The sequence below is a fragment of the Colletotrichum acutatum genome, assembly GCF_030867785.1.
Source record: "Colletotrichum acutatum strain CBS 112980 chromosome Unknown BDZ83scaffold_125, whole genome shotgun sequence".
Classification (NCBI taxonomy): domain Eukaryota; kingdom Fungi; phylum Ascomycota; class Sordariomycetes; order Glomerellales; family Glomerellaceae; genus Colletotrichum; species Colletotrichum acutatum.
Window position 1 is genome coordinate 54,714 of NW_026849119.1, and position 22,394 is coordinate 77,107.

The 22,394-nt window shown below is 54.6% G+C and overlaps 7 protein-coding genes and 1 non-coding gene across 8 annotated transcripts; 3 read left to right on the forward strand and 5 right to left on the reverse strand.

Moving 5' to 3' along the window:
* Positions 1-1,107: 1,107 nt before the first annotated feature.
* Positions 1,108-3,475, forward strand: BDZ83DRAFT_756378 (adaptin N terminal region-domain-containing protein; the record flags this gene model as incomplete). The annotated part of the gene is made up of 3 exons (XM_060514734.1): positions 1,108-1,337; positions 1,410-2,616; positions 2,666-3,475. 3 exons carry the CDS (start codon positions 1,108-1,110, stop codon positions 3,473-3,475), a joined length of 2,247 nt encoding a protein of 748 aa, XP_060360184.1.
* Positions 3,476-3,567: 92 nt separating this feature from the next.
* BDZ83DRAFT_60391 (bola-like protein) lies at positions 3,568-4,679 on the reverse strand. Its single transcript, XM_060507250.1, has 2 exons — positions 4,356-4,679; positions 3,568-4,161 (listed from the first exon to the last, which is right to left on the reverse strand). Exons 1-2 carry the CDS (start codon positions 4,441-4,443, stop codon positions 3,917-3,919), a joined length of 333 nt encoding a protein of 110 aa, XP_060360185.1. The 5' UTR covers positions 4,444-4,679; the 3' UTR covers positions 3,568-3,916.
* A 1,054-nt stretch (positions 4,680-5,733) lies between these two features.
* Positions 5,734-5,821, reverse strand: BDZ83DRAFT_t267. The gene has a single exon. It is a non-coding gene; the product is annotated as a tRNA-Glu (tRNA).
* A 776-nt stretch (positions 5,822-6,597) lies between these two features.
* BDZ83DRAFT_588282 (GTP cyclohydrolase 1 type 2/Nif3) lies at positions 6,598-7,629 on the forward strand (the record flags this gene model as incomplete). The annotated part of the gene is made up of 3 exons (XM_060506121.1): positions 6,598-6,665; positions 6,729-6,904; positions 6,959-7,629. The coding sequence occupies 3 exons, from the start codon at positions 6,598-6,600 to the stop codon at positions 7,627-7,629; spliced, it is 915 nt and encodes a 304-aa protein (XP_060360186.1).
* A 424-nt stretch (positions 7,630-8,053) lies between these two features.
* Positions 8,054-9,141, reverse strand: BDZ83DRAFT_588265 (Vps51/Vps67-domain-containing protein; the record flags this gene model as incomplete). Its single annotated transcript, XM_060506118.1, has 2 exons — positions 8,054-8,467; positions 8,614-9,141. 2 exons carry the CDS (start codon positions 9,139-9,141, stop codon positions 8,054-8,056), a joined length of 942 nt encoding a protein of 313 aa, XP_060360187.1.
* A 324-nt stretch (positions 9,142-9,465) lies between these two features.
* Positions 9,466-10,464, forward strand: BDZ83DRAFT_636068 (RecQ mediated genome instability protein Rmi1). The gene is given in 3 exon segments (XM_060509226.1): positions 9,466-9,908; positions 9,923-10,221; positions 10,233-10,464. 3 exon segments carry the CDS (start codon positions 9,594-9,596, stop codon positions 10,354-10,356), a joined length of 738 nt encoding a protein of 245 aa, XP_060360188.1. The 5' UTR covers positions 9,466-9,593; the 3' UTR covers positions 10,357-10,464.
* A 1-nt stretch (position 10,465) lies between these two features.
* Positions 10,466-15,224, reverse strand: BDZ83DRAFT_680704 (tetratricopeptide). Its single transcript, XM_060511205.1, has 2 exons — positions 14,821-15,224; positions 10,466-14,758 (listed from the first exon to the last, which is right to left on the reverse strand). Exons 1-2 carry the CDS (start codon positions 14,937-14,939, stop codon positions 10,636-10,638), a joined length of 4,242 nt encoding a protein of 1,413 aa, XP_060360189.1. The 5' UTR covers positions 14,940-15,224; the 3' UTR covers positions 10,466-10,635.
* A 149-nt stretch (positions 15,225-15,373) lies between these two features.
* On the reverse strand, positions 15,374-21,686 carry BDZ83DRAFT_636071 (uncharacterized protein). Its single transcript, XM_060509227.1, has 3 exons — positions 18,056-21,686; positions 15,997-17,851; positions 15,374-15,948 (listed from the first exon to the last, which is right to left on the reverse strand). The coding sequence occupies exons 1-3, from the start codon at positions 21,264-21,266 to the stop codon at positions 15,825-15,827; spliced, it is 5,190 nt and encodes a 1,729-aa protein (XP_060360190.1). The 5' UTR covers positions 21,267-21,686; the 3' UTR covers positions 15,374-15,824.
* Between the last annotated feature and the right edge of the window lie 708 nt (positions 21,687-22,394).

Sequence of the window (22,394 nt, forward strand, 5' to 3'; positions counted from 1 at the left end):
GGATATGTCTCGCAAGGCTAATCTCTTCGTTGGCCTATGACTCTGTTGCGGATGGCATTGTTGCGGGGCGCATCATCTTGGACCGCAGAGCTCTGACGCAGGCTTTGCGAACCTCTGGATATCCAACGCGGTAGGCAGTCGTCGAGAAGCTCGGCAACTTTGGTTCAATCTAATGAACACTATTGACTAATTGTTTTGATTCATTTCACAGCATTCATCCTCTGAGCAATCAAGCTAAAGATAGTCACAGAGCTCATAAAGAGGACTGCGTTGTAGAACTGCACGACTGGTAAGTTTAGAGACACCATAGAGCTGTTTGACGCCGACTCACTGCTTTCCTAGACACTTCTCGCTCTTCATCATCCGTTCTTGCCTCGATGAACAAACGACGCAGGTTGGGCAATGTGGCCTTAGAGAGACTTGTCAGATGCCTGTCATTCACTAGATGAACGGAAATGGCTTACCATGGTGATTTAGTGGTTCTTATTATTGGCAGTGTTTCAGATCGCGGGCCTGAGCCGGATTTCTTAGTAACTTTTGTTTTCTGAAAGAGATATAAGCTTCGTAATGCCGTGGAGGAGCCGGAGAAAACTAACCAAACGTGAGGTCAAGGGCAGCAAATGGAAATGGCGATGTTGCAATGAGCTCATCAATGTTTACTCGCCTTAGAGCTTGGTACCTTGTACCTCTATAAAAGAGTTTCCGATAAAACGACAGGCCCGGTAGTTGCATGTGCATCGCTGTGGAGTCGCCGAGGAATATGCGGCGACATTCATTTAGCGAATCGGAGCAGTGCAGCGCCCAGCACTGCTGCCAGGCTGGCCAGGCTGGGATTAAGGTTAGGGGTGCATTCCACTGCCAGGTACTTCTTCGACCACCTCATCCTCTTGGCGAATACCGACGAGGTGCATTCACTGCATCCCCCGGACACCTACGACGAGCAAAAGCAAGCGGACTGCTGTCGACTCTCGAGACTTTACTTTTGGATGAGCTTGTCCAGGTCCTGATCGGACTGGCTATCTCTCTCATCTGCTAGATCGCCTCTAGCTCCCTCCGACAACCCACCCTAAACCATCATACCTCCTACCTCAAGCATCTCCCGACACCATGGCGGTCAATCGGATTCGTGGGGCCTTTGCTGTCCCGAGGAAGGGAGAGACCTTTGAGCTGCGGGCAGGCCTTGTCTCTCAATATGCCTACGAGCGCAAGGAATCCATCCAGAAGACGATTATGGCGATGACGTTGGGCAAGGACGTGTCTGCTTTGTTCCCCGACGTCCTGAAGAACATCGCGACAGGCGACCTGGACCAGAAGAAGCTGGTTTACTTATACTTGATGTAAGTCTGCAGTCGAAACCGATCCACTTCCTGGACGTAGCGTCCAGAGCGACTACTGACAGCGCGCAACAGGAACTACGCGAAATCGCATCCAGATCTCTGTATTCTTGCCGTCAATACTTTCGTACAAGATTCCGAAGACCCAAATCCCCTCATCCGTGCGTTAGCGATCCGAACGATGGGTTGTATCAGAGTCGACAAGATGGTGGATTATATGGAAGAGCCGCTGCGGAAGACACTACGAGACGAGTCGCCATATGTTCGCAAGACGGCTGCTATTTGTGTCGCCAAGCTGTTCGATCTTAACCCGTCGATGTGCATAGAGAACGGCTTCCTGGAGTCGCTGCAGGAGTTGATTGGAGACCCGAATCCTATGGTTGTCGCAAATTCGGTCCAGGCACTTTCAGAGATCACCGAAACCGCACCAGAGACTCGTGCGCTTGTAGTTACACCTGCCACACTGAAGAAGCTGTTGATGGCTCTCAACGAGTGCACAGAATGGGGTCGCGTCACTATCCTGACCACATTGGCCGACTATCCTGCTGCGGATACCAAGGAGTCTGAGCACATTTGTGAAAGAGTTGCGCCGCAGTTCCAACACGTCAACCCCAGTGTGGTTTTGGCCGCCGTCAAGGTGGTCTTCATTCACATGAAGGCAGTCAGCCCGGAGCTGGTGCGATCATACCTCAAGAAGATGGCGCCGCCCCTTGTCACGCTTGTGGCTTCCGCCCCTGAGGTGCAGTACGTTGCTCTTCGCAACATTGACCTCCTCCTGCAGGCCAAGCCCGATATTCTTAGCAAAGAGTTGCGTGTCTTCTTCTGCAAATACAACGATCCTCCCTACGTCAAACTTCAGAAGCTCGAGATCATGGTTCGGATAGCCAACGAGAAGAACTTTGACCAGCTCCTAGCAGAATTGAAAGAATACGCCTTGGAGGTCGATATGGACTTTGTCAAGCGCGCCGTCAAGGCCATTGGCCAAGTTGCGATCAAGCTTGAGAGCGCCAGTCAAAAGTGCGTCAACGCATTGTTGGACTTGATTGCCACCAAGGTCAACTACGTTGTGCAGGAGGTTGTGGTGGTTATCAAGGACATTCTCCGCAAATACCCTGGTTACGAGGGCGTCATCCCCACGCTCTGCAAATATATTGACGAGCTGGATGAGCCAACGGCAAGAGGATCGCTGATTTGGATTGTGGGAGAGTACGCTGAGAAGATCAACAACGCCGACGACATTCTGGAAAGTTTCGTGGAGGGTTTCATGGAGGAGTTCACACAGGTTTGTCGATTCATTCCAGATATTCAAGCACACGGCTAACGTTCAGCAGACTCAACTCCAGATCCTGACTGCTGTGGTCAAGCTCTTCCTCAAGAAGCCCGGTAGCAACCAGGGACTGGTCCAAAAGGTGCTTCAGCAGGCTACAACAGACAACGACAACCCAGACATCAGAGACAGAGCTTACGTCTATTGGCGTCTATTGTCAGGCGATTTGGATGTCGCCAAGAATATTGTTCTGTCTCAGAAGCCCGCCATTACCACAACAATGACCAGCCTTCCCCCTGCTCTCCTCGAGCAACTTCTCGCAGAGCTTTCTACTCTTGCGTCGGTGTACCACAAGCCACCAGAATCATTCGTCGGCAAGGGTCGCTATGGTGCAGACGAGATCCAGCGCGCGGCCATCCGCGAACAACGGCAAGAGGCGGCTGAAAACCCCATTGCTGCGTCAGTGGCAGCTGTGGCCAACGGCAACGCCAACTCACAAAACAATATCGAAAACCTTCTCGATATCGACTTTGACGGTGCTGCCCCCGCATCAGCCGAGCAGCAGAGCAACATCAACACCCCAGATAGAGTAGCCAGCCCCGCGGGAGGTGGTAATTCGAGTGCCATGGCTGATATGATGGGTTTGTTTGACGCTCCTCCGCCGCAGCAACAGCAGGCGGCCAACCCGATGAGCCCCGGAGCAGGTGGTGGCGGCATGAATGACATGATGAACGGCTTCGCTGGGCTCGACTTTGGCAACACAGGGTCCGGGCAGCCCTTACCGGCGGGGATGCAATTACACCAGCCTGCACAGCCTCAAAGTGGCGAAGGAAACGGGAAGAAGACGAATGAGGACTTGCTTGGGTTGTTCTAGATCTCTTGCTGATGGAGCTGGTTCATTGGGGAGTCCAGGCATGCTGTTAGGAGTAGGTTGATAAATGACAAAGAACGAAGCCACGAAAAGCCTGCTTCTGCTTTTCTGCTTTCCGCGAAAAACTCATGTATATACTCGAAAAGGGGGGTGTCTAGACCAAACACCTATCGCGCCGTCCTCCCAAGATGCCTCCATGTTCTTTTGGTGATCTCATGCGTGGCGTCTCTTTTCCTGCCTTGTATAGGGACGTATCGCCCTGTGTATATGTTCATGTCGCCCTAAGCGGCCCAGTCATCTCCGTGTTCGGCGCGAAGTGTCGACTGGTGATGCATAATGCTATCCTCTCTCCAACCGGGGCAGGCCAGTCCGGTCTAGTCCAGTCCCAATTCCGGTGCGATACGGTGCGGTGTGTCTGTCCGAATTCTCTTCGTTTTTTTTTTCTCACTGCGCAACACCCTCCACCCTGCCGCCGACAGTCCCGTCCATCGGCGGGCCGTCGCTGCCTCCGCCGGCGGCAGCCCTATCGCGCTCCCACTCGGCGGGTGTCTGGCACTTTGCGCTCCAGGCGTGGATCTGAGCGATCTCGTCCTTGAGGGCGGCGTTGACGAGGCGGTGGCGCTTGAGGGAGGTTTGCTTCTCGAAGGCGGGGGAGACGATTGTCGAGGTGAAGGCTTGACCGCAGCCGCCTGTTTCATAGAATGATTTAATTAGGAGGAGGCCTAGAATGTCGCATAATGACGGATTTGCATGGGAGAGGTAAGGTGTGCTGGGCGTGACGGATGGTGATGCGCAGGCGAGTACTTTGATTTCTAACATGGCGGGGCATGACGTGGGGGGTTTTCGGTTGAAGGAGTGCATGCTGGCAACGAGCGAGACGTACCTGACATATCCGAGATCTCGACGTGGATTGCCTGCAGACGCTCAGTGAGGGCCTGCTTTAGCGAGGCCTCTGTTATTTGATTTGCCATCTTGTATGTGATTGTGAGGGTATCTGGTGGTTTCGAAAAGAGCGACGATCGGGTTCCGGGGGGTGGTGGCAGCTTTGGGCTGGGAGATTGTCGAAAATCGGAGGTGCTTGGTTCTGCGGTGGGTTTCCTATAGTGGGCGGCGTGGCTTGGGTCGGCGATTAGATTGATTAGATGGTGGGGTTCTTTTCAAAGTGTCTGGCGGAGTGGTTCCGTCATTGTCATTGGGGGTCTAAGGTAAGTTTGGTGGCTTCCATTTTGGTGACCTTGTTGGAGATGCTGCCCTTTCTTATGGATTGCTTTACTGCCATGGCCCTTTGATGTGAGCGCGTTAAACTTGGAGTGCCCTGTTTATTTTGTTTGATCTCATAGATTCTTTTGCATTCTTTCCGTGTGAAGCAAAGCGTCGTCTGACGTTCACTACTGTCTTAAGCATTCAGATGAATGAGATGGAGATGGTTTCACCACAGGCAAAGCAAGACCTCTACTGATATAAAATACTTCAACACATTAATCGTTGGATTGAGCTTTGAACCACCCACCATGAGCAAGTCCTCATGCTCACGTCCACGGGTCATTCACTCTTGTGGCTTTTACTTCAACCTCACACCATGATGGGATACGACAAAGAATACTGGGTTTATCAGTAGAGACTGCCATCGTAGGACCAAACGCCTGGAGTCGATCAGCCCGCTGCATGCTGCTCGTATTCGTAAACGAACATTTTCAGAGGCGTTATACATAGACAAGAACGGGTGACTAGTCCATGCGCCCCAGGATTATGCCGACTTGTCCTGTCCACAAGTTCAAACCGGTTCAGTCAGACAGATATAGCCATTAGCGTTAGTGACTATTATCGCCTCTATCACGATGTACACCATCTGACAGGCCTAAGCGTGCGATTTCAGCGCTCGGATTTGACGAGGAATAGAGTATTTAAAGGCAAAGTTGTGTTGGAGTAATCTCCTATGGGAGACATGAGAAGATGCCATAGCTGGGGGTACCTCTGTGAGGTCAAAGCCTTCTCTTCTCTGAAGCTACTTTGAATAGGTCATTATTCACGATATTTAATCTTCAGTGAGGACCACGGACAGATAGACTACTTTACGACTAGAAATCTACCTTCTGGGTACCAACAGCAGTTTGCGATTTGGATTAAGGAATTAGTACCAGTTTCAAAATTCTATTCATATCATAGACATTGAATTTCAACCCTTAGAGAAAGAAGGGACTTTAATCGACAATACATCACTCAGATGCATCATAAACATGCAAAAAGAGCAAAAGGAGTAATTCCGAAACCGAGAATCGAACTCGGGGCTATGCCTAACCTTTCACTGGAGATGAGAGGGCATCATGTTGGCCACTACACCATATCGGATTGGTGGTTGTTGACAAAAGGGCGAAGACTTTGCAACAAGTACCGTAGGTGGGTTGGCGGTCTCCGCTTTCGGGTACTTACTCGCTCGTTCACCATGCGCGTACCCATCCGAGGCAGTCAGCCGCTGCATGCGAGCTCGTGGTAGACGTGATCACTCGGCACGACATGACATCTTGAAGATGAGCCTTGTTCGAGTTGATGTTGAAAAACGGGTTTCTCTCAATGTTGATGAAAGAAAGATATAAAGTGGGAGAGGTTTGGTTGATGACACGGAGGTCAACGTCGAAGCAACCAGGAAGGCACAGCTTGGAGGGAAATGGGGGTATGTGCCATTGCGGGGCTTATGTCATTCAGCCAGTACGCCAATGACAGAAGTCATCTTCGTATGCATTTAATGGATATTTGAATGAAGCTCGAGCTCTGCAACCCCTCTACAACATTACCTCATACCACAACACCCAAATTCAAGGCTTAGAATATAGGAACTCGAGCTTGCTGCATGCCAACTGATTTCGAAAGAAGCAAAAGTCTGTTTGATCCTTCTATATCTGGACTCTACGAGAGAAGCTATGCTCACTGGTTTCAGGACATCCATCCAGTCAATGAGCTCCAAGCTTGCTAGGGCATCAGCGCATATAAGTCAACAGTCTTGCGGGTCCACAGCTTCACTTCGGCTTCAACCCTTGAATATCTTCACGAAAATCCACAACTCTACATCTTACTTCTCGACCGCCTCTCGCCTTTATCGGACTCATCTTGCTACACTAAATCTCGAAATGGCGGCCAGCAACAAGTACTCCTCTTCAGGCTTCACCGCCCAAGTGGTGGCTGCCATGCGCAAGCAGTACGTCTCACCATCACCTCTCAGCCAAACACAGACCAATTATAACTAAATCATCTCACACAGCTACCCTGAAGAGATTGCCGACAGGAGATGGGACAATGTCGGTCTTCTCCTGGACAACATCGTGACCACCACAACCGCCACGCCCAAAAGCCCAGTCGTCCTACTTACCAACGACCTCACCTACACCGTCGCCGAAGAGGCAGTCCAGAAGAAGGCCAGCGTCATCGTGAGCTATCGTGAGTCTCACCCCAAACTAAGTTATAACCTCCATCATCTGACAACCTCCCCAGACCCCTTCATCTTCTCCGGCCTAAAGTCCATCACAATAAAGGACCCCCAGCAAGCAACCCTCCTACTCCTCGCCTCCAACGGCATCGCAGTCTACTGCCCCCACACCGCCGTCGACGCCGCCCCCAACGGTCTTAACACCTGGCTAGGCGACATCGTCTCGGGCGGGCCCGCCTCCTCCTCGACCGCGGCCCCGTCAGACCGCACCGTCATTACCCCTCACGCCTCGCCCCCTGCCGGCTTTGAGGGCTCCGGCTACGGCCTCTTGTGCACCTTCCGCCAGCCCGAGTCCCTCGCCGACATCATCCGGCGCGTGGCCTCTCGCGTAGGCATGGGCCGCGTCATGGTCGCCTCGCCGGACCCGTCGGCCATCTCGACGGCGCGCGTGGGCGCCGTGGCCGTGTGCGCGGGCAGCGGGTGGGACGTTGTGAAAAGCGCGGCTGCGGACGTGGTTGTTACGGGCGAGATGAGCCATCATAATGCGCTCAAGGCCGTGCAAGAGGGCAAGACGGTTGTTACTGTGTTCCACAGCAACTCGGAGAGGGGGTACCTGACCGAGGTGATGAAGCCCCTGCTGGAGGGAGAGCTGAAGCAGCAGGAGCATGATGTGCAGGTCCTCGTCAGCACGGCTGATCGCGATCCGTTTGATATTGTGGATGTTTCCGAGCTGTAAGTCCATGTGTGGCTGAACATTGGAGGGGAAAAGCGATGTTTTCAAATATTTAGAAGAGAATTGAGCTCACACTTGGGGCCAAAGACAAGCTCGAAGAAGTCATCTGTAGATGGCTGACGACGATGCCTTCCTTTCGAACGATTCAAGTCCCAGAGTCTACACTTTTACCACGGCCGAGACTTCTCTAAGCGTCCAACATGAGAGTGAGTTTACTACATCTGCGCGAATGATAATTTGACTTGGTCCGTAAGGATGCTGTTACATGGCGCAAACATGTAAAATCTGTGAATTTTGTCCAATACTATTCGACGGATCTGTCTCTTTTGCTCCAAAACACAAAAGTTGCGCCAAGCCCAAACACCAAATAACTCCATCGCTATGCCCGCAAATCCCCAAAACACAACAACAACAAGAACAAGGGATCTCAGGATCTCACGCTATCCTTCGAAGCCCTCACACTGCTCTCCCCAGAACCACCAACCCTCAGGGCCGCGTCCCCCTCTTCCAGACACTCGGCAACATCCTTCCCGCCGACGCCCTTCTCCTTCCACACCTCCAGCAGCCGCCGCGGCATCTCCCACGACCGCCTCGCCTCCTCGACCTTGCCCTCCTTCACCAGCCTCCGCAGCTTCTCAGGTGTCCCCAACACCTCCCTCGCGAGTTCCCGCGTCCTCCTCCGCGTCGCCGTCGCCGCCTCGTCCTCGCGCTCCTTTGATGCCGGCGGCGCGACCGTCTTGCGCAGCGCCTCGCGGATCGAGCTCGCCTGGGCGTAGATGCCCGCGATCGCGGGGTCTAGGGTCGAGGCCATGGGGTTCAGGGGGTCCATATTCGCACGCATCTATTTTCAAATATCCCCAAGGGTTCCTTTTAGTTCTTATTGTTCTTTCTGATCATTTCTTGTCTGTATTCCGCTTGGGGATTTGACTCTCTCTGGGATTCTTGAAATAGCCAAAGATTTAAAATGAGACTCTGTTCTCTGCTTACCTTGCGAATCGTCTCCGTCGCGGATATAAGCTTGGAGTAATTATCGTACACCAGTGCCTTCTTCTCCGCGTCCAGCGCCCGGATCTCGCCCAGCACGCGGGTATACACCCTCAACAAATCGTCGAGCGTGTTCTCCGCCAGCGCCTTGCGCACGTAGGCCTCGGCGTCAAAAGTCGGGCTGTCGAGCTCGCTGGGCGGGACCTCGGAGTGCTCCGCGTGGCGTTCGTGGTCTTCTGTGATTTCTAGCGAGGGGGGCGTTCCGTTCCCGCCGCCAGCCGCGGCGGCCTTTTTGAGGTTGTAGTACTCGCGGAGGGCGGCTCGGTTCGCGCGCTTCGAGGGTCCTCCCGCTGGCGCCGCCGCCGCGCCGGCCCCGTTGCCAAAAGTTGCGGAGGAGCCTGGGTTCGGAGAGCTTGTGAGAGAGCGAGGGGTGTCGAGGGAGGGTCGGGTTGAGGATGTCGGGGTGTGTGGTTGTGCTGAGACGCGGCGGGTGAGGGCTGGCGGTTCGCGGGGGGATGCGATTGTGGACATCTTGGTTGGACTAGACGGTCTTGCGTAAGAAGCCCTCTTTCAATCGTTGCAAAATGAAGAAACACGGGAAGCCAATTGGGGGTTTGGTCGGAGGTGTTTTGTTCTAGGTGTTTGCGTAGAGTTGGACGGTGGTAACAGATCGAAGGAAGCGAGGCTGACCTTGAGAGGACGACGGGGATGCAGGCGATAGGCCGGCGGCAGAGCTCCTGTGGGGTGCGGGTGCGGCCCCTGAACTTCAGCTGCACAGCGAGGCTGCGCTAATTGGCACATGCTAAACGTCCAGGATCTGCAGTGGTGGTGCGCGCCCAGGGTTTTAGAGATTTTGGGGTAGCTTACCCCACTGAAGCTTTATTCTTCCTCCATCTCTAACCTAAACTCATTCGAAGCAAACAACAAACTTCCTTCTCGTCAACCCAGGATGTAGACAACCACCAACCACGAAGGGAAAAAACATGGACTACACAACCAAAATACGCTCCGCCCTCCAGAACCAATCCTTCCCGACCCCCTCCCTTCCCTGGACGACAAGCCTGACTTCGCGCGTCCCGACCCCGCCACTCCCCTCACTCATCGCGACCGCCAAAGCCCGTCTCCTCGCCTCGGACCTCACGACGCCGGGCCTCCTCGATTCCTCCGCCACCGTGAGCCTTCCCACCCCGAATATCGAGCTGCCTGAGTCGATTCTGCAGCGCGACGTTCCTTGCCAGGTCCTCGACGTCGAGAACCTGAGCCTTTCGCGCTGGGAACAGGTCGAGGAGCTCGAGGCCGTCGCGAGGGGGAGCAGACCACGGGGCGGAGGGTTGTGAGGCTTGCTGCTGCGGCTGAGGAGCCCGAGTATGATAATATCGACGAGGGCAGCGGCGGCGGCGGTGGTGTTGGGGCTGGCAGTAGAGCCACGCAACCACAACAGCAGCAGCAACAACAGCAGCAGCAACAACAGCAGCGACGGAACGCCACGCACCGGCTGGTTTTGCAAGACTTTAAGGGCAACAAGATGTATGCGCTCGAGCTGAGAAGGATAGACAAGATTGGGATCGGGAGCACGAATATCGGCGAAAAGATGGTGCTGAAAAAGGGACGGTCGTGGCGAGGGGTACTGTGTTACTGGAGCCGGAGAAGTGCGTGATGCTTGGGGGTAAGGTCGATGCGTGGCAGAAGGCCTGGGTCGAGGGGCGGATGGCAAGGTTGAAGGAGGCTGTCGAAGCGGAAAGGTGAAGTTGTGCGGTTTGAGGAAAATGGGATTAGTTGGTGTGGCATCACTTAGAGTTTGGTATTGATACCCCCTTGCTTTTTTTATTCATGGAAAACCAGGCAGCACAAATTTACCTTTGATTCTGATTTTAATTCGTAGGCTAGCTTGCAGCAGGCTATGCTAGGTCTCGTGAAGAGCTGCTCTCTGATCCATACTTCGTCAACATTGACCCTGTATGTGAACCCTTCACCTATCCTATTCAGTTCAACAGCGACAATGGTGATACCAGGACCTCTGTTCGCCTAATTGCCATACACAGCCTCCCGCAGAGAGCTCCAACCATCAGGCTTCCAAGGAGCCAAGAAAATGGCCGTCTGCGCATCCGCCGCGACTCCCGTCCCAGCATACGCCTTTGCTAAACTCTCCGCCTCAAGCGTACCTCTCGGCGGCGCTCCCTTCTTAGCCACCGTCAACGCCATCGCGGCAGCATGCTGCTCCCCGCTAAACTCGGCCAGATTTGACCAACCGTGAGGCAAGTGCGGGTACAGCATGATATCCGTCTGGATCTGCGTCATGACGTCCTCCTCCGTGCTCGTATCCCCAAGTTTTGCAATGGCGTTGAGCACCTCGCCAATCTGCGATTGCTCCGCGTCCCCGACGTTGTGACTGGTCCGCAGCCCCTGCAGCTCCGACACGACGGCCTCGACTGACTCCTCGTCGTTGTCGAGGATGGCGATGACGCCGAGCAGAAGGACGGACTGGACGTGGTCGGGTCGCTTCTCAATGACCTCGAACAGCGCGCCGCGAGCCTTTTCGCGGGACTCTTCGACGCCCATGGCCCAGAGCACCTGTGCGAGGAGGCAGACGGCGTCCGGGTTGTTATCAGACTCCTCGAGCGCCGACTCGAAGCACAGGAGAGCCTCGTTGACGTCCTCGCTGTAGTACTGCGCCAGTCCGACAGTCAAGTGCGCCGAGAGACGCGCCTTCTTGCGCTCTTCCCTGCTCAGCTCGTTGTCGGACTCGTCGGCGCTCAGTTGAATGGCCATCTCGCCGCACTCGATGGCCTGCTCGAACGCGCCCGCGGCGAGGTAGGACCTCGCTAGATCGGTCTTGGCCAGCGCGAAGTGCGCGAGGGACTGCGGAGACTCGGTGACCTCGTAGTCGGACTCGAGGATGCCGCAGATCTTCTCCAGCGTCTCCACCGCCTTGCCCGTATCATGGGTCCGCTCCAGGAACATGGCCGATAGGTGTCCATACGCGAGGTCTTGCGGCTTCAGGCTGTTGAGCTGGCCGAGGGCGAAGATGGGCTGGATCAGGGAGGCGACGTTGGCGGACGTCGTGCCCAGGATGAAGTCGAACACAGCCACCGAGTACTGGCGTCTGGTGAGCACCGAGGACGCCTCGGCGATCTCCATGGCGTGCGTGAACAGGCCCCTGGCCTCCTTGACCTTTCCGTACAAGAGTGCCACGAAACCCTGGCCAAGCCATGCGTGCGCGTAGTCGGGATCGGTCGACTGTGCACGGTTGAAAGCTTCGTTCGCGAGCTGCACATCGTTCTGAAGAAGGGCGAGGGTGCCCAGGTTGGTCCAGGCTGCCGGGCTTCTCTCGTTCAGGTGTAAGCTGCGAACGAACGAGTGCTGCGAGACGGCCGGGTTGACCTCGCTCGTCACGACACCCAAAGAGTTCCAGAAATCCGAATTGCCGGCTTCCAGCTCAATGGCGCGCTTGAAGCACTTCATGGCCGTCTTCAAGTAGACGCTCGATTTCTTCCTGATGCTCGAGGGCAGGCAAATGTGAGCCCGGTGTTCGGCCCAGCCAAGGTTGTAGTATGCGACTGCTTGGGCATGCAAGTCGTTTACAGAGACTTGGATTGCCCGCTTATGACACAAGATGGTTGCGTGGATACATCTTGTCAGATCAACACCGAGTCTCTCGTCTTCAGAGAACAAGCCCTTTGCAGAAATGACGCCAGTTCCGACGTTATCGACGTCCGCAAAGAGGTCGTATGCCTCCTTGTCGCCGCTGTCGATGAGCGTCATGATTATATCTGCTGGGAAGTCGACCGCTCGGCTCTGTACCGCAGAAAAGACGGAACAAGCATCAGCAAGCGACTTCCAGAAATTGAACGTCTCAGCGACGCTAGCAGCGGCCTTTGACGCAAAGTCTATCGTGTCGATGGCGAGGTGCACCGCCTTGCCAAACAGACCCTTTTCTACACTGTCAAGAGCACTGTCGACCATGGTCTGTATGAGGGCAATGGCAACTCCATCCTCGTCAGGGCGGCCCTCGATGACATCCTGGTAGAGAGCAATGGCCTCATCAAACTCAGCCAGCTCACGCTTGACATTAGCAAGCATGTACTTGGTGAACCAAGTGTCCCCCAGAGTCTCCGCAGGCGCAGTCTCCTCCAGCTTCTGGGCGTTGAGGATCGCCTTGGTGGCTGCAATGTACCGGCCAGAAGAGTAGTAGCTTTCACCCAGGCCAACCCATGAGTGGTAATCCTCTGGGTGGATTCTCAGTGCAGATTGGAAAGACACAATAGACTTGTGGAAATCCTGCTTGTTCAGCTCTGCCACACCAAGCGCGGAGAAGGGCCAGCTGATACCCTTCCTCTTGGAGCCCGGAGGCGGCTTGACCTTTCCAGAATCAACCACACGCTGCGCCACGAGCTCGACTCTGTCCCAGTCGCCCTCATCAGCAAAGGACTCGGCAAGACGCTTGGCGGCTTCGACCTCGGAAGCAGAAAGCTCTACAGCCTTCTGGAAGCAGCGTCTGGCTCTCTTCTTGTCTTTGGCGTAGTCGGCATAGTAGACACCGAGACTCGTGTAGGCTGGCGCAAAATTGAGGTTGTTCTTCAAGGCGTCCAAGAAGTACAAGTAAGCGCCAGTACGGCTCTTGCGGGCTGCCTTTGATGTGTCAATGTTCCAAATGCATGAACCCAGTCGGTATTGTGTCTGCGCGAGGAGTTCCTTTGAAGGCGTAGACATCTCCTCGATGAGGGGCAGCGAATCCTCCAGCTCAGCCTTTGCAGTTTCAAAGTCGCCCTTGAGCGCCTGAACCCAGGCAGACTCGGTCTTGACCCGTAGGTTGGAGGGATCTCTCTCCAGAGCGCGCCCAAAGAAGTCTATAGCGTCGTCGTAACCCTCCTCTTCTTCGTAGATGAGACCGACGCCAATCAAGGCTGGAGTAGACGACGGATCATGTGACAGAACCCCTTCAAACAGCGTCTTGGCCTCGGTGTGATGTCTAGGCGACTGGAAGAACACCAAACCTGTTGCTAGGTACAAAGAGAAGGCATCGTGGGTGTTCTGGAACGGCATGCCGGTCTTGTTTCTCTCCGTTTTGATGTGTCCCATCGACTTGCGCATCAGTTCCACCGTCGTTTCGTATTCCTCCAAATGCTGGTAGTACTCTCCCATCAGCCGGTGAGCGAATAGTGAATTGGACGTAGTGATGCCCTCAGTCATCATCAGGATTCTATCCTGTTCTGTGAGCGGGACCATGGAAACTCCGCCTCCCTCGTCGTCCTCGCTCTCTTCCTCGGTTTCCTCTGCTTCGAGCGCTGCCGGTGTCGGCTTGGGGAAAGGAGAGATGCTACTCGTAAGAAAGCCGGTGATGACTTTGTAGAGATCGGTCTCGGGGAAGAATGAGCAATAGTCTCTCAGCATATTGACGTCCCATTCCTTGATCTCCTTTGCGTCCTTGTAGTCAATGGCAATCTCCCAGGCAAGTCGGAAGGGGTGCTTGATGATGACCATGTCAAGCGCCAGTTTCAGGACAGCTTGAAGAGCCTGGCCCTTTTCCGGGCCGTGTGGCGCGACCAGGAGACGGTCGTAGCAGTACTGGAGAAGTTTCTCTTCATACTTTCGTCGGAGATCGTCGTCATTCGTCCAGTTGATCAGCTGGTGGTAGACGAACTCGAGCTTGCTCTGAGCTATGACTTCACGCTTGACCTCGAGAGTGACCTCAGTCAGGCGCGCGCCGATCCTTGTCCGTCGTTCGCCAATAAGCGTATTTATGCGCTTCTTCTCGTCTGTCTCAATCATCTGCGCCATCGTCTCGTAGGTTTTGGCCGGGTGCGGGACGCGACCCTCTAGAGCAGGGTAAATCGGACTCCCGGGCAAGATTACACTGAGAGCCTCGATGTATTGCGAAGTATCCCCTTGAGATCTCGCAAAGTCAATGAACTTATCAATGACATCTTGGCACTTGTACATGTCTTCTGCATCTCGGTAAATCTCAGCCAGGCTGATGGCAGCTTGCTGGTAGGCGGCTAAGCGTTTGCGGTCCTGCTTCTCGTAGAGCTTGATGAGACCTTGCCACGCCTGGCTGTCCTTTGGTCGTAGTGAAGCCGCAGACTTGTAAGCCTTCTCTGCGTCATCGACGCGGCTCTTCTTGTCGAGAGCAAAAGCGAGGAAGATGGTCCTGCGAGCAGTGTCAGCAGCTGCCTTTGGTGTAGAGACGCAGGAAATTCAATGAGTCCTTACGCTTGGTAGTTCTTTGGCTCTCGTTCAAGAAAGTCAGTTGCCTTCTGAATAGCATCATCCCATTTTTGCTGCTTCACAGAATCGCCAATGGCCTTCAGTACAGCCTTGGCCCCGGACATCGTGGCTAATGACAGATGTCGTGAATCATGAACGTGAGATATTCTTCCAAAGGTGGAGCATCACCGTGGTGCTGGAAGGCTGGGAGTGAGAGGAAGAAAGAAAGTAAAGGAAAATAAGAGGCCGAGAACAGAGATGCGGGATTTACAGTTTTAATCCAGGCCTGGTGTGTGTTGGCGGATGAAGTGAGATTCTCGTCGGTGCCTTCTCTTGCAGCAGACCCTCGCATGAGAGGCTCAGTGAGGCATGAGCTGGTGATGAGCGCTACAGAGGGCAGTGCCCCACCATCGACACCTCCCTTATTACATCATGCCCCGCTTTGAGCATAGCAGCTCCCCAGGCTTTGCATCACGACTGCCCGATAAGATAAGGAATTCCAATCCACCTCCGGTCACATTAATAGGTGCCAAAGGTAAGGTACCTTACCCAAACGTAGGTACCATATGCAAGGGCTTTTAACCGCGACTGACAGCAGCGGATTATAGTAGTCAATGGAATCAGAATAATCATAGTCAGAAACTTCAAGCACAACAGTATAGTTTGTCCGTGGAGGATTGCTTTGAGGGGATTCTTTTGCCCTTTTCCATGTAATTACTGGCCTCCTCGATATATACTACGCCAGCCCCGAGTTCTAGGCGGAGTTCGGCCCTCTCAGCAGAGACGCGCTCTACTTATAATAAATATCCAAGAAGCAGACAAGCACCAAAAAAGTATACGCTTTGCGAGACAAAACCAGTGAACCGAATGCGTTCCCCCTTGCGCCATCGCTGCAACGATCAACGAGCGTCTCAAAACAGGCGTTTTCACGACGAATCCCACCCAAAATCTACCGCTACACACGTATCCTCTTTCTTTTCTCACAGTGAGCTCTCCAAGAATTCTCTTCCCTAGACGTCTTTGCCGCGAATTTTGGAGTACAACACCGTATCGAAGAAGTTGTAATTGGGGTCCAGCTCGCAGAACGGATGCTGCGAAAGCAGGACATCTGCTGTAGGTCGCTCCAGCGGGTTTCTGTCGGAAGTTAGTAGTGGACTGATGGCCATATGGAATCAGACTTACACAGTGAAACAGTCCAGCATGAAGGCAATGGCTAGTGGACTGATTGTTTCCCGAACTTCATCAGGGATAGGCGGCGTCTCTCCATTGGCGATCTTGTAGATGGCTCCCACGGCTTCCTCTTTGGACCAAGGTCGTCGACCAGCGAACATCTCCAGGACAACGCAGCCCAAACTCCAGATGTCAACCTTGGCACTGTAGCCCTTGCCCTCAGAGCGGATAACCTCGGGTGCCATCCAGAAAACCGAGCCTTGCATCGAGTTGGACTTGTCGTTACCGTAAATATTGTCCGTCTTCTTTGAGATACCGAAATCTGAAATCTTGCAAGTACCGTCGAGATCTAGCAGGATGTTGTCGGCCTTGAGGTCACGATGTAAAATACCTTCTCTGTGAAGGTATGCAAGACCAGAAAGCATCTGCCGAGTGAGTGATGAGACGACCGACTCCTCAAACTTGCCGTGCTTGCGCAAGCAAGATCCGATACTGCCGCCGGAAATGTACTCGAGGAAAATACTGATAGAGGTCTCCTTACGCTCGCATCCAAGATATTGCACAATGTTTACGTGGTCAAGATGCTGCATTGTCTCGATCTCCTGATCGAGAGCTGCCACCAGCTCACGCATCTTGGCCTTGTCGCCCTGCGCAGCCTTGGGGTTGACCTCGACTTCCTTGACAGCCAAGAATTCTCCAGTCGTGGCATTCATACCGAGGTAGACACGGCCATATGTACCCTTGCCGATAAGCTGACCCTTGAACCACCGGAATGTGGTCTGGCGTTTGGGGATGGTGTCCTGGGGAATCTGCGGCATGACCATGCTGCCTCGCTGATCGGGCCGAATTTGTACAATATTGGCATTGAACATCTTTGTGCTCTTTCTCCTCATCAGTACTGATGTGTTCTGGGTAGCCTGGCCAGGTTGTGTAGTTGCCGTCGTGGTGAATCGCTTATTAGCCTCATGGGCGCCACGGGCAACCTCACGAATGGACTTCATCCGGCCCAGGCCGCCCGAGCGTCGAACACTCCTTTGTGCAACCGAAGCGACCGACGCAGGGCGCTCAAGTGCCTTGAGAGTAGACTCATCCGATCCAAGCGTATCGTTATCATTGTAAAATGATCGATTGTTGGAAATGGCCGCACGAAGACTTGGTGGTGACTGGGGTGGCGCGGGACGTTTAGAGGCTTCCTTCTCCTCTCCCTCAGCGATGGGGGACGGTGGATTGGCCTCTGCCTCGCCTTCTTCCAGTACGGGTTGATCAAGATCCAGGTTGGGGAAGAAGTCATCGAGGTTGTTAATAAGGGCGTCGGTGGTCGGACGATTGGCCCAGACATCCTTCTCTACAAACGACTTCCTCCTGCCCAACTTGCTATCCTCCGACTCCGACTGGGGCGTGTTAGGAGTTCTGCGTGAACTCTTACCGCTCCTGGCACTCATGAGAGCGTCGTCCTCTTCGCCTTCGGGAGTTCTGTTGCTTGCACTGCCCAAAGACTTGGGCGATGAGAATGACACTGAAAGCTGCTTTCCCTTAGATCTAGACGTATTCACCGTCAAGTTTGGCCGCTTATCGGTCGATTCATCAGGCGAATCGTCGCCGTCAAAAATACGAGTGATCTTTGTCGGCTTGGGCTTAGCAGCAGCGATGGGAATTGCAAACAGGCCATCATCTGAGTCATCCCCTGAATCGTCACCTCGCTCTGGAGCGGGTGGCGGGGCAGGCTTCTCAAAGCTGACTTCGGATTCAAGGAAATCAAAGTCCGGCCCGTGAGACTTGCGACGGTGAGGCTGGGGTGGTGCACTCTGGGGGAATTGTGGGGGATTCATGGAGCTAGGGCTGATCTCGCGCGAGGCAACTCTATGTACTGTTTGGTTTGTTTTAGCTGCCATTCCTTTCTTAGATTGCCTGCGTGGAATCGGAGTACCCTCGGGAGAGTAGTCCGGCACAAAGAAGGGCATGTTCCCGCGACTCCAGGTCAGAGTGCCGGGTGAGCCAGATAACGCTGATTGAGGGCTGTCTCGGCCCGAAAACGACTTTGCAAAGTCAACAGATGAAATAGCTCCCTTACCTCGGTCTGAGTATTCGTTGCCTAAAGCTGGTTGCGATGACACTCGGTTGGGCGACTTGGATCTTCGGTTGGCGTGAACGCCAACTGCTCCGAGGCCTCTGCCCATGCCCACAAGTGCTGCACCAATTCCGGCGACAGGCTGGCTCGAAGTCTTCTTCTTACGGTCTCCGTTCTGGCCAGGGAGCTCCATATCCTCGAACAGAGTCGAGGGCCGTCGCGGCGTAGGAGCTCCATCGGCAGACGACCGCATCGCATGCTCAGTCTTCCGACTCAATGAGTTGGCTTTGAGCAAGGTAGCTGATGGGTCACTCGGCGGCGCCGGAGGCTTCCGCACGGGGAACAGCACTTCCGGTTTCTTGTCCTCGTACGGCGATTGGCGTGGCTGATCGAAGTCGACGGTCCTGCCATGAATTCCATACGGCGTGGTAGCGCTTTCTGGCGTGTTGCCGGAACCCGCAGCTTTGCGCCTCTTTTCGAGGTACTCACGCTGCTTACGCTCCATCTCAGCACGATACTCGCTTGCCTCTTGGGCGAGCATCTTGTCATCTACCCTTTCGCCGGTCATGGTGTTTTGCCTCGACGTTGGGGGTGAAGAGCTGGATCTTGTCCGCGACAGCCCATTCAGTCGGTTGTATGCCTCCTCGTCAAGGGATGTATGCGTTGGGTTGCCATTAGCGTGACTAGACCCTTGAGGCGCGTTTCCGCCTTGACGGATAAAGAACTTTAGAGTCCCTGTCGCGTCGGCCCTATGCTTGCGATTATTTAGTAGTTTCTGGTCGTCCAGAGGGTTCTCATGGTTAAATCTGCCAAGCTCAGTGAGGTAAAATTGAGATGTTGTGGCATCCATTAGACCCAAATTGCTACAAATGACGAGACGAAGGTCCATGGCCGATTCAGCCTCGGTGATGTCGCACATGCGATAATTGTATCCGTCCATGGTAGCCAGTGCGAACACTCTGTTCGGGCCAGGCCGTCTAGACTTGGCCGAGTCCTTTTCGTGAACATCAAAACTGGATCCGGGTCGAATGTCCAAAGAGGTTTCGCTGTTGTTTCCAAAGCGAGAGCCAAAAGAATGAGGCTTGAAGCTGAGAGCTGGAGATGTCGGCGATTCCATGTCGTCGGGACTTGGGAAGCCGTCTTCTTTCTTTTGCTTGTTCTTTCTCGACAAGAAGCTGAGACTGAGGAAACTCTTAGAATCCTTAGCGGACGACGGAGGCTCAGTGCCGGCTGAACGGTCACCAGTAGAATCCTGCGGCGATGGACGCCCTCCATCTTGTCCGAGCCGCCGAGGCTCACCGTTTCGAGTGGCTTGAATGATGTCTGCAATGTTCATTCCACTACGCAGCATCTGGGTAGCTTCAGGAGGGATACCTGACCCGTAAATAGCGGCGTTGGAAGATACGGAATCTGTGCTATTTCTAGACCTGTGTCCAAACTTTGTTGAATGAGGAGACGCCGACATGTTGCCCGCGGAGGAGGGGAACAGCGAAGCGCTCTGAGGGTTTGGACTGCCGTTCGGGCTGTCGGTCCGTAAGGGGGGTGGACGAAACGTGCCCTCGCCGGACTCGCTGGCATTTGGACTTTGCCGGCGAATTCCATCCCCATCAATCTGCTTCATGATGTTTCTGTGGCTTGAATCTGAACTCATGGTGCTATTCAGAGTCGGCATGGTCGTCGATCTCGTTTGTGAAAATCGACGGCCGCCAAAACCAGGCCCCGGCGCTTTGATAGGCGTCTGCCGTCCATCAGTCTTTGGGTGTTCGCCCACACGGGTAATCATACTCACGTTGGGAGACTCTGCCATATCCGTCCCAGCGCTAGGTAAGTTATTGCCGTGGTTGACCGACTCCTTCCGGCCATGCGACGAAACTTTGGAAGGGTCAGCCGGCCGGCCGGTCACAATACTCCTGATGAGACGTCGCATTCTTTTGCCTTCTTCTCGCTCCCGCGGCTGATCCCAGCCCGTCCCGCTGTTTGTGCACTCGACAGCCAATCTTGGGTACACTTGCTGGTGCATCATGCCAAAGTTGCCCCTACCACCGTGCATACTACCGAGCTCAAGGAAGTGAGCACCATGCAGATTGAGCCCCTTGAAAGTCTCCTGCCAGTCCTTGGAGAATTGATTTGTAGCCAGCCACAACAGCACCTTTTCCAACGGCCACTGCGCCGCCAGCTCTGGGTGGATGCTAGAGGTGCTGATCGACGTAGCATTGGAGGTCGTTGACATCCCACGGCTGTGCATTGCTTGAGCGTACATTCTGTCCCTCCCTCCTGACACATCGTCTTGCGGTGTAGTCATTGCCGTATCGCCGCTGGTCTGACTGTTGGTAGGCCATGAGCTCTGGGAGGTTGCCGAGAAGGTCGCATTTTCGTCAAAGCCGCCTAGACCAGGTATTCCAACCCCTTCGCCGTACGTGTCGCCTTGTGGTATGTAGGTTGCCGACATCACATGTTCGTTCGGTGGAGGGGGAGGCGGTATCGACAGTGTCGTTCCCGTCGCAACCTGCGCGTGTAACTTTGGATTGTAGGCCTGGTGTTGTCCCGGCGGGGGAGGTGGCATATTGAAGCCGCCACGACCGTCGTACATGCGCCCAAAGGCGCCGTGCCATGGTGCCTGGCCTGCCATTGCGCTTCCGGGCGGTGGCCCAGGAGGCGGCGGAAGCATCATTCCACTTCCTCCTGTTGCGCCAGGAGCAGAAGGAAATCTAGGGGGCGGAGGAGGTATCGACATCATGTTGCTCATCTGGCCTTGCACGGGCGGCGACATAGGCGGCGGTGGAGGGGGGACCTGGAAGGGTCTCGAGGGGTCGGCCGAAGAGGCATGCCGCTGGGTGTTTTGATACATGGCCGGCGGGGGAGGCGGGCCAGCTCTGGTGGCTGGCCTCGCGGGATCGAGCCCGAGTAGAGGAGTTGTCGGAACGGAGCTCGCAGTCGAGGCCCTCGGGCGAAGACCGCCGGCGGAAAGAAGGTTGGAGTTCCTCGGCTGAGGATACGGCGAGAGAGCGCCGTTGCCGTTGAGGTTTGGAGACAAGACCTTTGGTGTTGTCGAGGTCGTCGTCGAGGTATGGGTGGGCAAGTCGTTGACGTTGAAGACGAAGCCGTCGAGATTGTGTATCTCGTCTCTGGATCGAGGCACAGATGGGAATGGGCTCGAATTTCGGTCGTGGGTATCAGATCGGGTCGCAGAGCGTTGGCGCGAGCTGGTGCTCATGGTATGCCAGGTATGGATGGTATGGGTACGCGGCACATGGCAGGGGTGGTGGTGTGGGCTGGTGGGCGCGAGCGGGCCTTCAGACCGTAGTCATGTTGCGGTAAGGCGGCGACCGTCGCTGTATTGGCACCAGGGCGTTATGCCTAATTATCGTAGATCGTGTTGGTGGTCTTGGCGAGCAGCTGCTTGGGGTTTGACTCTCTCGGGCGCGCTAGGTGTTTTTGGAGGAATTCGTCAGGTTGGAGGAATGTTGAAGAGAAGAAGACGAGGACCGAATGGGGACTTTGGACTTGAGAGAGGGGTGGGTGGTATGTGAATGTAAGGTAGCAGCCGTTCAATGTCTTTCAGCTTACGGATGTGGATAAGGTAGGCAGTGGCAGGCTGGCAGGGCACTGGTATGTTGTGCAAAGGCGGGCAGATAGAGCCAGGATAGAAGACAAGCCCACAGAAAGGACAGTACCTAGACTCCGTACCCTGAATGCGTAAGTACTTTGTAGCGCGCTTAGAGAACGGCGGATGCGTGTGAATGCTGGAGGCTGGGCCGCGACGAGGTGCGTCTACACTAACTCTTTGGGCTAGTGTTGGCAGGGTATCTCTACTCTGTACACAGTAGACTGCAGCGAGTGGCGGCAGAGGATTCGTAGATGGGATGAGACTGGTCGAAACTGGCGTGGGAAGTGGACGTTGGCTTCGGCTCTGGCGTGCGTTATCCCACGCACACGCAGCTTTTGGCGGGGGGCGGATGTGCCGTGCAGATCTCCGGGCCAATGAAGGCACCGTGAGTGTGTGACGAGTGGCTATTCGTACAGCCTATGCGTACGGCAACGACCTCTTGCGCTGGTCGCAGGATGGAAAGAGTGCGACTCGTGAGTTTCTGGCTGGTAAAGGATTCTGTGCGGGCTTCGGCACCCGATGAGACAAAGACGCAATTACGGGTACCTTGTAGAAAGATGTCAGGACTCGATGAGGGTCAGTGACTCGTTTGGAGTATATCGAATGAGTCGTCGGAAACAGCTTGTATACACAAAGTGTGATCAAAGACAATGCTCATGTGTCGTCGTGTTTCCGTGTTCTTGGTGTTTTGTCCAAGTTCAAGAAGTTGCCGTCTTGTTCTCGGCAGCAGAGGCC

Coding starts and splice junctions, on each gene's coding strand:
- BDZ83DRAFT_60391 (XM_060507250.1), bottom strand. CDS start 4,443: ATGGCAAATCAAATAACAGAGGCCTCGCTAAAGCAGGCCCTCACTGAG. Junction 4,162..4,355: donor CGAGATCTCGGATATGTCAG/GTACGTCTCGCT, acceptor TCTATGAAACAG/GCGGCTGCGGTCAAGCCTTC.
- BDZ83DRAFT_636068 (XM_060509226.1), top strand. CDS start 9,594: ATGGACTACACAACCAAAATACGCTCCGCCCTCCAGAACCAATCCTTC.
- BDZ83DRAFT_680704 (XM_060511205.1), bottom strand. CDS start 14,939: ATGTCCGGGGCCAAGGCTGTACTGAAGGCCATTGGCGATTCTGTGAAG. Junction 14,759..14,820: donor GAGCCAAAGAACTACCAAGC/GTAAGGACTCAT, acceptor CACTGCTCGCAG/GACCATCTTCCTCGCTTTTG.
- BDZ83DRAFT_636071 (XM_060509227.1), bottom strand. CDS start 21,266: ATGAGCACCAGCTCGCGCCAACGCTCTGCGACCCGATCTGATACCCAC. Junction 17,852..18,055: donor CAACGAATACTCAGACCGAG/GTAAGGGAGCTA, acceptor CAAACCAAACAG/TACATAGAGTTGCCTCGCGC. Junction 15,949..15,996: donor ATGCTGGACTGTTTCACTGT/GTAAGTCTGATT, acceptor AACTTCCGACAG/AAACCCGCTGGAGCGACCTA.